This window comes from Gavialis gangeticus, unplaced genomic scaffold, assembly GCF_001723915.1.
Source record: "Gavialis gangeticus isolate Ggan-Ray unplaced genomic scaffold, GavGan_comp1, whole genome shotgun sequence".
In the NCBI taxonomy this organism is placed as follows: domain Eukaryota; kingdom Metazoa; phylum Chordata; order Crocodylia; family Gavialidae; genus Gavialis; species Gavialis gangeticus.
In genome coordinates this window covers 4,727,397-4,739,856 of record NW_017729029.1, presented here as the reverse complement: position 1 = coordinate 4,739,856, position 12,460 = coordinate 4,727,397, and the positions used below count along the sequence as shown (strand labels likewise).

The window sequence follows — 12,460 nt, the reverse complement described above, 5'->3', positions numbered from 1 at the left end:
CCTATAAACTATATTCTAAGGGTGTTATTATGGTTCGTATGAACTTGAGCCATGTTGTTTGTCAGGAGAGTATCTCTGAACTGCACTAGCTACACATTCAGTGAGCATATATTAACCAGTTTCTTGTCTGTCAGTGCAGTGTCAGGGCATCAGCAGTGCAGTGCCTGCTTTAACCTGTGACATGTTGTAGGTTCCTGATTTTGTGCTTTGTTGTGAATTAGTGTTTGAAGAGGCAATTTTGGGGACTTTTTTGATAAACAATTTCTTGCAAAGGCAAAAACTTGATAGAACTGAAATGGGGCTCCTATCATAGACACTGGGGAGACCCCGTGTAGTAGGTACACCAAGCTTTTCCCTCTGCCATCAGGATAGTCACAAGCAGATTCATAGCCGTCACCTCCTTCCCATGCAACTCATGGGATCTGGAAACCATTTTGATAGTGCTAGTCTTTCCCTCACTGCATATTTAGAGCAGAGCTTTCCTAAGCATGGTTGCCTCTTCAATAGGTTCTCCAACAATTCAATGGGTGGGAAACTGGCTGCGGGGTCAGACCCAGAGAGTACTAATAGACAGATCTGTGTCGACCTGGTGGAAGGTAGCCAGTGGGGTCCCCCAGGGTTTGGGACTCAGACCAGTGCTTTTCAACATCTTCATCAATGATCTGGATATGGGGGTGAAAAGCGCACTGGCAAAGTTTGCCAATGACACTAAGCTGTGGGGAAGTGCGACCACACCTCAGGGTAGGTGGATGATCCAGGTGGACCTAGACAGATTAGTTAGATGGGTGGACCAGAACCAGATGCTGCTGAACACTGAGAAGTGTAAAGTGCTCCATCTGGGGTGGAAATATCCACAACAAACTTACAGGCTCGGAGGTGCCACGCTAGCTAGCACCACATCCAAAAGGGACCTGGGGGTCATAATTGACCATAAAATGAATATAAGCCACCAGTGTGATGCTACAACAGAGCAAACAATATACTGGCATGCATCAACCGATATATCTCAAGCAACACTAAGGAAGTTATTCTCCTGCTCTCCTCAGCATTAGTGAGGCCGCAGCTGGAGTACTGCATCCCGTACTGCATCCAGAAGCGCTGGACTTCAAGAAGGCTGTGGAGAAGCTTGAGAGAATCCAGAGAAGAGCCACTCATATAATTAGAGGCCTGAAGAGAAAGCCATATGAGGAAAGATTGACAGATATAGGACTGTTCAGTCTAGAAAAGAGAAGACTTCCGGGGCATTTGGTGGCAGCTTACATATATATCAGGGAAGAGCATCAGGGGCTAAGTGAACAACTATCCATCAAAGCGCCCCAGGGGAAAAGCAGGAGCAACAGTCATAAACTCCTAGAAGAGGGTTTCAGACTTGATAAAGGTAAAAATGTCTTCACGATTCATGTGACCAGCCTCTGGAATGTGGGGGTAGTGCAGGCATCTACCCTGGAGATCTTCAAAAGGAGACTAAGAAGTCTTTCCTGCCCAAAGCAGGGGGGTTGGACCTGATGATCTCACAAGTTGCCTTTCAGCCCTAAACTTCTGTGAATCCGTTGATGGGCTTCCTTCACTGGCTCCTTCACTGTAGAGTATCCATTTAGGGAAGTCATATTTCATCCCTCCAGATTTGATTGGAGGTAGAAGCCATTTCCTCATGTTTTAAGACAAACAGACAAAAGTAACTCCAAGTAGCATGCTATGGTATAGCAACTTGGACTTGTTATGATACTCACAGAACTCTGTCTGTTGATCATGGCTGGACAGGTAACAAGCTATCATCTGAGAACAGTCCATCTACATGGAAAATCCTCCCTATCTATCTTTATTTGGTTTCCACATTGAAGGACATATCACCTTTTACCTATCAGTTTAGCATGATGAACACCTCAGAGTCTACACGTCCCACCCAATACCTGGTCCAAAATTTGAGTCTTGATCTTGGCTTCTATGTGTCAAATTCAAACCAGCACATTAAAATCATGTTGGAAATGTATTCAAACATTGGCTACAAAGAAAGGTCTTTCTAGGAGGAGCGTTACTCTGTCTTTACCATAAATCTGTTAGATTAGGAGTGGGCAATTATTTTGGCTGGAGAGCCACTTACTGAGATTTGATGAGATGTTGAGGGTTGCACACATAAAATTAATGGTGAAGATATCGTTTTAACAATTTTTTAGCATATGACTTGTTTATTATCTATAGTCAAGCATCTACTATAAAATATTTTAATTTTATTTCAAAAAATAATTTTTGTCCTGATTTATGGTTTTTTGAGCAGAGTATATAGAGGCAATGTCATAACAGTTGAAAATAAAGTCTCTTTCCCAAGGGAACCAAAACCAGACAGCAGAACACTTGAGTAAGGGGGGACACCCCCACCCCCAGCAGATCCCTGCCACTTCCCCCGCCTCCATCACAAGGGAGCTCCTGCCTCAGCCTGCACCCTGACATGCCCCTTAAGAACCAGCACCCCAAGCCCACTTGTCCCCCACCCCTTCCTGCCTACACTTACCCCCACAAAGCCCAAGGAAGCCCAGCAGCCCCCTCCAGCCTACTCCAGCTCCCCACAAAGGCCATGAAGCCTGTGCCCACCTGCAGCTCAGGGATCCCCTTTCTCCCAGGAGGAGCCCCAGCCCTAGCCCTAGGCCCAGGGTGCTGGGGGAAGCCTCACTAGGGCAGATGGGACAGGAGCCTTGCTGGCTGTAGTCAGGAGGCAGCAAGTGGCCTGGCCAGACTGCAGTGCTGCACAGGGCAACGTGAGGCCAGGGAAGCTCACCACCTCCAGGCACAGATATGGAGTACCCACCACAGGGCCCTAGTGCCCAGGATGGCTCTCACCAGCTCTGAGCTGCAGGCAGGTGGGGCACCACCAGACCAGCCTAAAGTGGGTGCTGGGGCCCAAGCACAGCTTGCCCAGGACCTGTCACATAGAGCTAGGCAGACAGGCAGGGCTGCTTCCTCTCAGTGTCCCCTGTGGCACCAGCAGAAGCTGGAGTCAGAGCCACCACCCATGACACCTGCTCATGCGCTAGATAGAATCATCTGAGGGCCAGATATGGCCTGCGAGTCAAGTTTTGCTGCCTCCTGTGTTAGATGCATTAAAAAATATTTTGTAATAAATGTATACATTGATGATCCTTAAAGACAACCCTATGAAGGAAGTAAGTGATCTGAGGAGAGATGCTGCCATGTAAGAGAACTGGAACAACCAAATATATTGACGGTTGATGCCAAAAGAGGCAATGTCATCTTCTTGGAATCCTTCCATCTGAAATATGATGCACTCTGCAATTACTAAACTCCATATTATATTAGATGTCTGTCTGGCATGCTTCACCGTTCTTATATGGCGAGATTCTACTGGAAACAGGGTTATCAAAAGTGCCTCACAAGCAACGCAGCTTAGCAGCATGTAACTAATATGTGTGTTTGCAGTAAGGAAATTCTGCAACAGGGTTGTTGTAAAAGTTGCAGGTAGGATTTGAGCATCAAATGTCTGTACGATCCCTTTGGAAACCATGCTAACAAAAACGAGACTGTCTGCTTTCGCTAGATCTGAAATAAAAACAACAGTGCATTTGTATGAAATATTTGGAGACTTCAAGATGAGTGTTGTATATAGGCTGCCCAACAATCCCAAAAGTGTGAGGAGAGTATTCGAAGAAGGCAAGACTAAGTACTGGATATATTTGAGTACCAGGTATCTTCTGAGATCTCTCATGTGGTCCCTCTTCATGAAAATATTAATTAAGGAACATATCCTGTAATAGACATAGAAAAGACTGTTTAAGTATAAGCAGGATAGATTTCAGACAACTTCAAATTTTTTCCACGTTTATTCTAGATACTAGCTAGCCTTTGCCTTACTATACTACAGTCATGACACGGGGTTGTTATCCAGCTTCCTAACATTTATTGCAAACCCCGCCCCCCCCCGAACATTGCAACAGTTTTGAAAGCAACTGAGGATAGATTTAAAGGATAAAAATATGACTCTAGTTAATAACAATGGCAATCTGGAGTCAGTTCAGTTATGGGTGTATGAGTGTAACTGAAGTTGGAATATGGCCTGATATCCATAATTTGTTTCCCATGTTCACCCCATACATATTCCTCTTATTTGTACTTATTGTTCTGGAAATTATGATAGGAAAGTAGATTAGTATATTGGTATTTTTTTAAGTTTTTAGTGAGGTTCCCCCTGCCCAAATATGATATCTGACATATTAAAAGAAATTAAGGATACAGCTGGTGCATATCATTCAGAAAAATACGCAAATCTTTTAAAAGGTCAGGAAGGATCCCTTCCAAGAAATGGGAAATGCATCCAAGTTATTTCAGTAAGAACACTGTAACTATTGGCAAGAAAGTATTCCATTCCTGATACTGCCATTTGCTAGGATTCCTAGAAAACTCATTTTCACACTTCTGTAAGCTTCTGGAAATCCCTTTTGAGAAAGAGGCTACTGTCTAGGACAATCTGTCTTCTACTTGCCACATATCTGACAAGTTCTGCAAACGTCACCAATAGAAGCCAAGTCAGTAAAGAGAAAGGATTGTAAGTTTGGGAGTTAAAAAGAAAGAGGTAGGGCTGTGTGAAGCTTCAGCTCATGATTTGATTCGGAGAAGATCTGGCCTGATTCAGAGGCTGAATCTCCAAATCTGAATTGAATCATTAGAAGCTTAAAACTTTCTGAATCGATTCAGAAAAGACTTGGAGATTTGGAGATTCAGAGGTGGTGTTTCAGGGGAAACAGAAACTTAGAAGAGGGAGAGGGAGCGGGGGAGGAAGGACTGACATCTTTAGCTGGCCAGTGAGTGTGATCTCTCCCGGAGTCCCCTTCCAATCACAGTGTCTTGGGGAGGGACATAGAAACAATATAAAAGCCTCTGTCTGCAGGCTTCCTGTGCCTTTTGTGAGCTTGTTCTGTCTGAGTGAGCAACAGCATCTAAAAGGTACTGGACTGACTTGACTTCTTACTCAGTTGCCTGCTCCTGTTTGCTCTTAGAAAGGATTGGATAGGATATAGCTTAGCTTAGCTTAGAATCTTTCTTCTTTACTTATCCAATTCACTTCTTTAATTTATATTTGTTCTCTGTTTTTTTCCAATACTTTTTAAAAAGAAAGTTCAGTGCTTTCCCTGGCAGTGTGATTCATCACTGTGCAGGGAAGCATACATTACACACTCTCACACACATCATAGAAGAAGTCAGATATTCATAGAAGAAAAGATTATATATAGTTATTAATTATTAATATTATTAGTTATAGTTAGTTGACATACAGACTAAAGACAACACAGAAGAAGTTTCATAGAGATTCAGATTGAGATTAATATCATCATAGCAGAGTCCACACACAACACAGAGTAAAGAAAACACAACACAGAAGAAGTCACATATTCACATTCCTAATTCATATCACATCACAGAAGAAGACACTATATATAGTTACTAATAATCAATCATAATCATTATAGCAGAGTCCACACATAGCACAAAGTAAAGAAAACACACAACACAGAAGAAGTCAGACACACACACACACACATTTTCCAGCACAGGAAAGATTAATATGAAGCGTGCTGTAAAGGCAGGTGGCAGGTCCTCTGGCTGATCTGCCTTTAGCTGTGCTGGCAGATAGCAAACCTGGGATCATCTGCCACCTCAGAATGATCCCACACTACACTACTCCCCCGCTTCTGGTTTGGGGGTGGGGATCCTGCCTTATCCCCCTCCTCAGCAGGCTGAGGTACAACAGCAGGAGGAGCTGACTCAGCTGAGCCACTTGTCTAAGACTCCACAACCTCAACCTCAACCTCCTCCAAGGTGCTTTCAGGAGAAGGAGACCTGGGTCTCGGGGAACTTTGAGGGGTATGGAGCACAAACTCAGATTTCTCCTCGGTCCCCAGAATTGCTTTAGCTAAGGCGCTCAGATCCCCTGGTTCCAGCTCCACCTCCTTCTGTGGCAGTGGGAGGCTCATGCTGGGAGATGAAATTGGGGTGGAGGAGATGGCCATTCTGCTGCCTATTTCTGGAGGTGGTGCAGGTGCAGGAATGTCAAGTCCTACTCCCACTTCTTTGCTTCCACTGGCAGCAGAAGCCTCATGGCTGCTTGGGAAGAGGATGGGTCTATGTTTTGAGGGGGGAACTTGCAGCTCTAGCTCTCCCCCTACCCACTCTAGCCCTTCAAAATGCAGGAAGGCGGCTACCTCCACCACAAGAGTGGGTTCTCCTGCCTGCTTTAGGTTTTTCAGATAACCATAATGCAGGAAGAAGCATGCACTGGTGCTGCAGCCCTTTCCAGGGCAGGTTCAATTGGTCATGGTGGCAACAGCACCCAGGTGAGACCCAATGAAGTAAGCTGAGGCAGCACAGCAGTGATTCTCGACCAGAACTCTGTCAAATTAAAAGATGTTACAGAGCAGTGCCCTGAATTTAAAAAGGTTGAGAATCATTGATCTAGTTCATGTAGTTGGTCTTTCGCTTTTCCTTTGATCACCTTTCTTCTTTTGTCATAGACGCTCTTCTTTACAGAAGCCTGTGAGGCTGCCAAAGCTGCCTGTAAGAAAAGTAGTTTCAGTCCTGCTAGCAAAACCATCATGGCCTCCACCATGCGCGTCAGCTTTTGTATTTGTATTTATCAGGAGTATTAAAGTTGCAACCTTTGGAAGCCAATTTCAAACACTAAATAACTAGAACCTGGCCACACTGCTATCTGCTGTAATCATACATTTTTTATGATAACCATCTAGAGGCCATATGCCATTTCCAAGCACATTTTATAACAAAAAATGCTGTTCTTGTTTGTAATATCCTTTTAAAAGACTGAAAATAGCCTGTTAGTCCTTTAACAATTTCTGTTTAGCAAACACTGACATATTATTCTATGTGTTCAACAGGGCTAAAATTAGTGACTTTCTCATCTCCCATCAAATATGGTTACATATTTCTGGGTTGTTTGTTAATTTGGCCTCCTAATGACTCTAGCTCGGGGTGGGCAACTATTTCAGTTGATGGGCCACTTAATGAGTTTAACGAGGTGTAGAAGACCTCACACAGACAAAAAATATGCCTGTGCACTAGGTTCTGGAAGTCAGCCAGGGCTGGGGGGATAGAGGGAAGGCCAGGGAAGAAAGAGGTGTGTGCAGCCATAATATATCTGTGCGACCATTACAGCAGCCGTTTCATTTCAAAGATGTGTCAGCCCATTTTGGCACCCAAAACACCAAATCTGAAATGAAACGGAAGGTTCTGAAACATCTCTTAAACAAAATAAAACCATCCAAAAGCTTTTGGAGTTGTTTCAGAGGTGCACTCCAGAAATAGTCCAGCACAACCCTGCAGCCTTCCTTTTAAAATGCTGGGAGGATGGACCGGGCAGGGGATGGGGCTGGGCAGGGCAGCCATGAGGACTTCTTTCATGGCTCTTCCCACCGGGGCAGAAGCAGAGCTCCTGCATGCAACTGGCCCCACCCCCCACCTGGCCCTAGCCTCCCAGCACTAATAAATAAATAAATATAAAGCCCTGCACTTAGTGGCTGCACTAGCAGTGATCAGGGCCTCTGAGGGCTCATAGCAGAGCCTCTGTACACAGCGCAGAGCAGTGGGGGGCAGTGGGGATTGCCCCCCCCCCTCGCTTGGCACCCGCATGGCAGTGATCGCATTGCACAGATGCAGCACAGCTCGGCAGGACGCTGCACACTGTCTGGGAGCTGGGGCCACTGGGGCTGAGTAGTGCCAGGCTCTGGCTGACAGGTGGAGCCACCCCAGCTTCCAGACAGTGCACAGTATCCTGCCAAGCCATGCTGCACCTGCATGATACAACAGCTGCTGCGTGGGTGCCAAGCGGGGGGGCGGGGGGCATCCCTGCTGCCAGCCACTCCCCCGCGCTGCATGCAGGAGTTCTGCCACAAGCCCTCAGAGACCCTGATCACTGCTCCTGAAGCCAGTAAATGCAGGACTTTTTTTTTTTTTTTAAGTTCCGGTAGCCTGGGGGATGGGGCCAGACAGGACATCCATAGGGGCTTTTCCGCAGCTTCTCTGACTGTGCCTGCCTCTCCCTGGGTCGGGGGAGCCACTGGAGAAGCCCCCCATGGCTGCCCTGACCGGCCCCATCCCCCACCCAGCCCAAGCCTCCTGGCACTTCAAAAAAAAAAAAAAAAGCCTCGTACTCACTGGCTCTAGCAGTGGCAATCAGGGCCTCTGAGGGCTCATGCAGCATGGGGCAGTGGGGACAGCAGGGGGAAGTGGGGATCATCCCCCACTTGGCACCCACACAGCAACTGTTGCATCACACGGGAGCAGCGCAGCTTGGCAGGGTGCTGCGCACTGTCTGGGAGCTGGGGTGGCCCCCCTGTCTTCTGGAGCCCAGCACCACTCGGCCTCAGTGGCTGGAGGTCCCAGAGAGCACACAGTGCTGCACCCACACCATGGGGCAGCTGCTGCTCAGGTGCTGGGGGGGGCAATCCCCACTGCCCCCCACTGCATGGGGGGCTCTTTCACAAGCTGTCAAAAGCCCTGACTACAGCTGCTGCAGCCGGTGAGTGCGGGGCTTTTTTTTTAGTGCCAGAAGGCTAGGGCCAAACAGGGGATGGGGCTAGGCAGGGCAGCCATGGGGGCTTCTCCCACAGCTACCCCTGCCTGGGGAGAGGCAGGCATAGCTGGAGGAGCCACAGGAGAACCTGCAGCCGCCTAGCTGTGCCTGCCTCTCACCAGCCAATCTGAATCTCTGAATCAGCACTGAAATAGCATCAAAACTCCGAAACAGATTCAGCTAAATTGAAACAGAACAGTAATCCAAAACACCAAAATGAATAACTGTCCTCCGAAACAGCCAAATCCAGAACTGAAACAAAACATAGCTGTTTCGCACAGCCCTAGCAAATAATACTCTGGCGTGTATCAGTCAATGCATCTCCAGCAAAACCAAGGAAGTGATTCTTCCGCTGTACTCAGTACTGGTGGGACTACAGATGAAGTACTGCATCCAGTTCTGGGCACCACACTTCAACAAGGACATGGAAAAGCTCGAGAGAGTCCAGAGAAGGGCCACCCGTATAATCAGAAACTTGCACGGCAAGCCATACGAGGTAAGGCTGAGGGACCTGGACTGTTCAGCCTGAACAAGAGAAGGCTGAAAGGGGACTTGGTAGCAGCTTACTGCTACATCAGGGGCATACATCAAGGGCTCGGTGAACAACTGTTAACCAGGGCAACCTTGGGGGAAACCAGGAGCAATGGTCACAAACTCCTGGAAGACCGTTTCAGGCTCAACATTAAGAAAAACTTCTTCACAGCCAGGGTATTCAGATGGTGGAATAAGCTCCCACAAGAGATGGTGCAGTCGCCTACCTTGGAGATCAAGAGGAGACTGGATGACCACTTTGCTGGACTCACTTGACCACGGCTGTCTTTCCTGCTTGGTGCAGGGCAATGGATGCAATGATTTTCCAAGGTCCCTTCCATCCCTACAATCTATGAATTTATGAACCTCTGCTTTTGGAACATGGCTACCAAAGGAGGAGGAAGAGCCTGAAGGAGTGATAGTGCGGTTCAGGTCTGTGCTCCAAGGATAGTTCATATTCAGAGAATAATTTCATAGCCTGCATTATCATGCACCTGTCCTCCAATAGCAATACAATAATATCACATAAAACAAACATTTCAGTACAAAATTCTTCACAACTCCATGTCAGAGAATAAACAGAAATGGAGAATAACCAAGTCTAAACAAAACTTCTCAAGGAATCCTGACTTTAATTAAGAGCTGTTAATGTTTAATCAGTGAAATAAAACTGGCAAAATACTTACTTTTGCTGGCAAACACAGCCAAGGCTAGTTTCCTCCATCAGGGCACTCTGTGAATGAGTTGTAGCTCTGCTAAAATATGCTGTTCCCCTTTAATTGCTTCCTGATTTGTATATATATAGCTTCATGTAGTCTGTAGCACGTCTATGTTGCATACTATTGGACTACATTAATCTGAATTTGTTTTGCTAGGCAGCATCGCCAAAGCAGGTTTCACAAGAACTGTTTGAATCATTGCAGTTACTAACTTCACACTGCCTGGAAAAGTTAAGGCTTGGGTTGCGTATAGCAGTAAACACGTCATTCCTCGAACCACATAAAAGAGACAAAAGGAGGCCAAGATGATGGTAAAACTCTAATTTGTCTGGATGTCATACGACCTATAAGACACATCATTCATGACTGAAAGATCAAATTTGTTTACAATCTAATTCACTCACCACATGATACCTTTACTAAGTATAACTTCCATCTGAAGTCAAGAAAAAACTATCAATTCCTGGGGTAAAGAAAAGCTGGCTTAGTGTTTGTATTTGGGTTGTCAGGGTAGGTAGAGCTTGAATCTGAATGGATTTACACTGAAGCAACTAAGGATAATTCCATACTGTCAATGGAATGACACCATGATCAGAATCAGGACTACCAGGATACTTTTGCTGAAAGTTGTCCTCTGGACAGATGCAGGCTGATTTTCCTCTATGTCTGTACAGATGAGAGAGAAGTAAAAGAGACAATCAAACTTGACCTTAGGAACATACTAAATGTTTTTCAAACACCATAAACTGTTGGTATTAACCTCTCCTTTACTACAATGAACAGCCAACTTATAACCAAACCAAGGGACAGTTGTCTGTGATGGAAGAAAATATTGCAAACAAACCTTTGTAAGCAAGCTATAAACGGAGGTTCCCCTGACAGCATTTAACTTTGGACTACTTAAATTATGGTCTCCTTATAGCAATAGGTCTTTTAATAATACAATGCTAGTTCCCCCTCTCCCTCCAAAATTTATTAAAAGTGTAGAAAGAATGAAAGCAACCTAGAATCAATGTGTCCTTGGAAAACTATGATTCTCTCTAAAGCACTAAAAAGGTGAAAAGAATCCCAGCCAAAAATCTGCATTACCATCTGATAGAAGAAAAGCTTTCTTGTAGCATTTATATTTAAATATTTTTCTTAAGGACTGGAGTAGAAATATGTTACAGATACAGAGCAAGTAACGGAGAAAGGGTCTTTGACATTTCTGAGATGAAAATGATTACACTTATAATAAACTCAACTGTAAACATGATGTTGTTTTTGCCAAGATCTCTCAGTAGCTCTTGTTTTCCCTGTATATAAGATACTGGGTTCTTTTATGTCCATATAGGGAGTGGAGAAATCATGTGTCAGCTCCAAGAGTACAAATTACCAGCAGGAGATAAATATTTCTCAACAGCTTGCACTGGCATTGTGAAACTCATTCCCGCAGGGGATATGGCAGAAACCTTTGCTTCTGTGGGATAAAAGGCAACACTCACTTTCTCCAGTCTTCCCACCATAATGGCAGCCATGTTTCAATAAAAAGAGGGAGGAAGGAATACAAATGTCTATTGTAAATCAGGACCAGGGGCTTTCAGAAGAAGATACAAGTAATGTCAGTGAACAATTATGAAAGAATATGATTTTTTTTTCCTTCTTCGACAATCCTAAAAATACCCTGTCTAATGTAACTGGGGATATTCATACTACCCACATGAATGTTTTGCCCTTTTCTGGAGAGATGTTTTGGCAGTAACTTGTGGCAATGAGTTTCACTAATTACTTGTGCACATATTTAACTTCACATGCACTCTCTCACAACCTTAACAAATGTCATGTTGTTCTTTCATTGTAAGAGGATGAATAGGAATGCTGGATTTTTCATTCCCCAAGCTGCTCATTACTTCTGTGTATGTTTGCCCCATTCCTTCACAGAGGTACACTCCTTCTAGCTGCTCAGTGCAAAGCAGATCTCAGTGCCTGGCTTGGCACTCATTTGCAGTTAGTGTGGAGAAACAGGTCTGACCGCTTGGAGGAGCTTGCAGTATCAGATGTTTATTCATCTCCTCTGATCTAAATATCCCCAGGGTGTCCTCCTACAGAAGTCTCTCCAGGTCTTTGATCATTTTCATTGGCTATCTCTGAACCCGTTCATAGATTTCATAGATTTCATAGACATTTGGGCTGGAAGGGGCCTCAGAAGATCATTGAGTCCAGCCCCCTGCCCAAAGGGCAGGAAGTTAGCTGGAGTCATAGGATCCCAGCAAGATAAGCATCCAATTTGCTCTTGAAGGTGTTCAATGTAGGCGCTTGAACCACCTCCGATGGCAGGCTGTTCCAGACCTTGGGGGCTTGGACAGTGAAGAAATTCTTCCTTATGTCCAGCCTGAAACAGTCTCGCAGTAGTTTATGACCGTTCGTCCTCGTCATCCCTTGGGGCGCTCTGGTGAACAAACGTTCCCCCAGATCCTGGTGGTCACCCCGATAAACTTATAGGTAGCCATTGGATCACCCCTGAGCCTGCGCTTTTCCAGGCTAAAGAGCCCCATGGCTCTCAGCCTGTCATCGTAAGGTCTCTTTTCCTGACCTCTGATCATGTGTGTGGCTCTTCTCTGGACTCTCTCAAGCATCT

The 12,460-nt window shown here is 45.4% G+C and overlaps 1 protein-coding gene across 1 annotated transcript; it reads right to left on the bottom strand.

The window, feature by feature from the left end:
- Window positions 1-2,456: 2,456 nt before the first annotated feature.
- Window positions 2,457-9,927, bottom strand: LOC109300488. Its single transcript, XM_019521138.1, has 2 exons — window positions 9,811-9,927; window positions 2,457-3,758 (listed from the first exon to the last, which is right to left on the bottom strand). Exons 1-2 carry the CDS (start codon window positions 9,846-9,848, stop codon window positions 3,065-3,067), a joined length of 732 nt encoding a protein of 243 aa, XP_019376683.1. The 5' UTR covers window positions 9,849-9,927; the 3' UTR covers window positions 2,457-3,064.
- Between the last annotated feature and the right edge of the window lie 2,533 nt (window positions 9,928-12,460).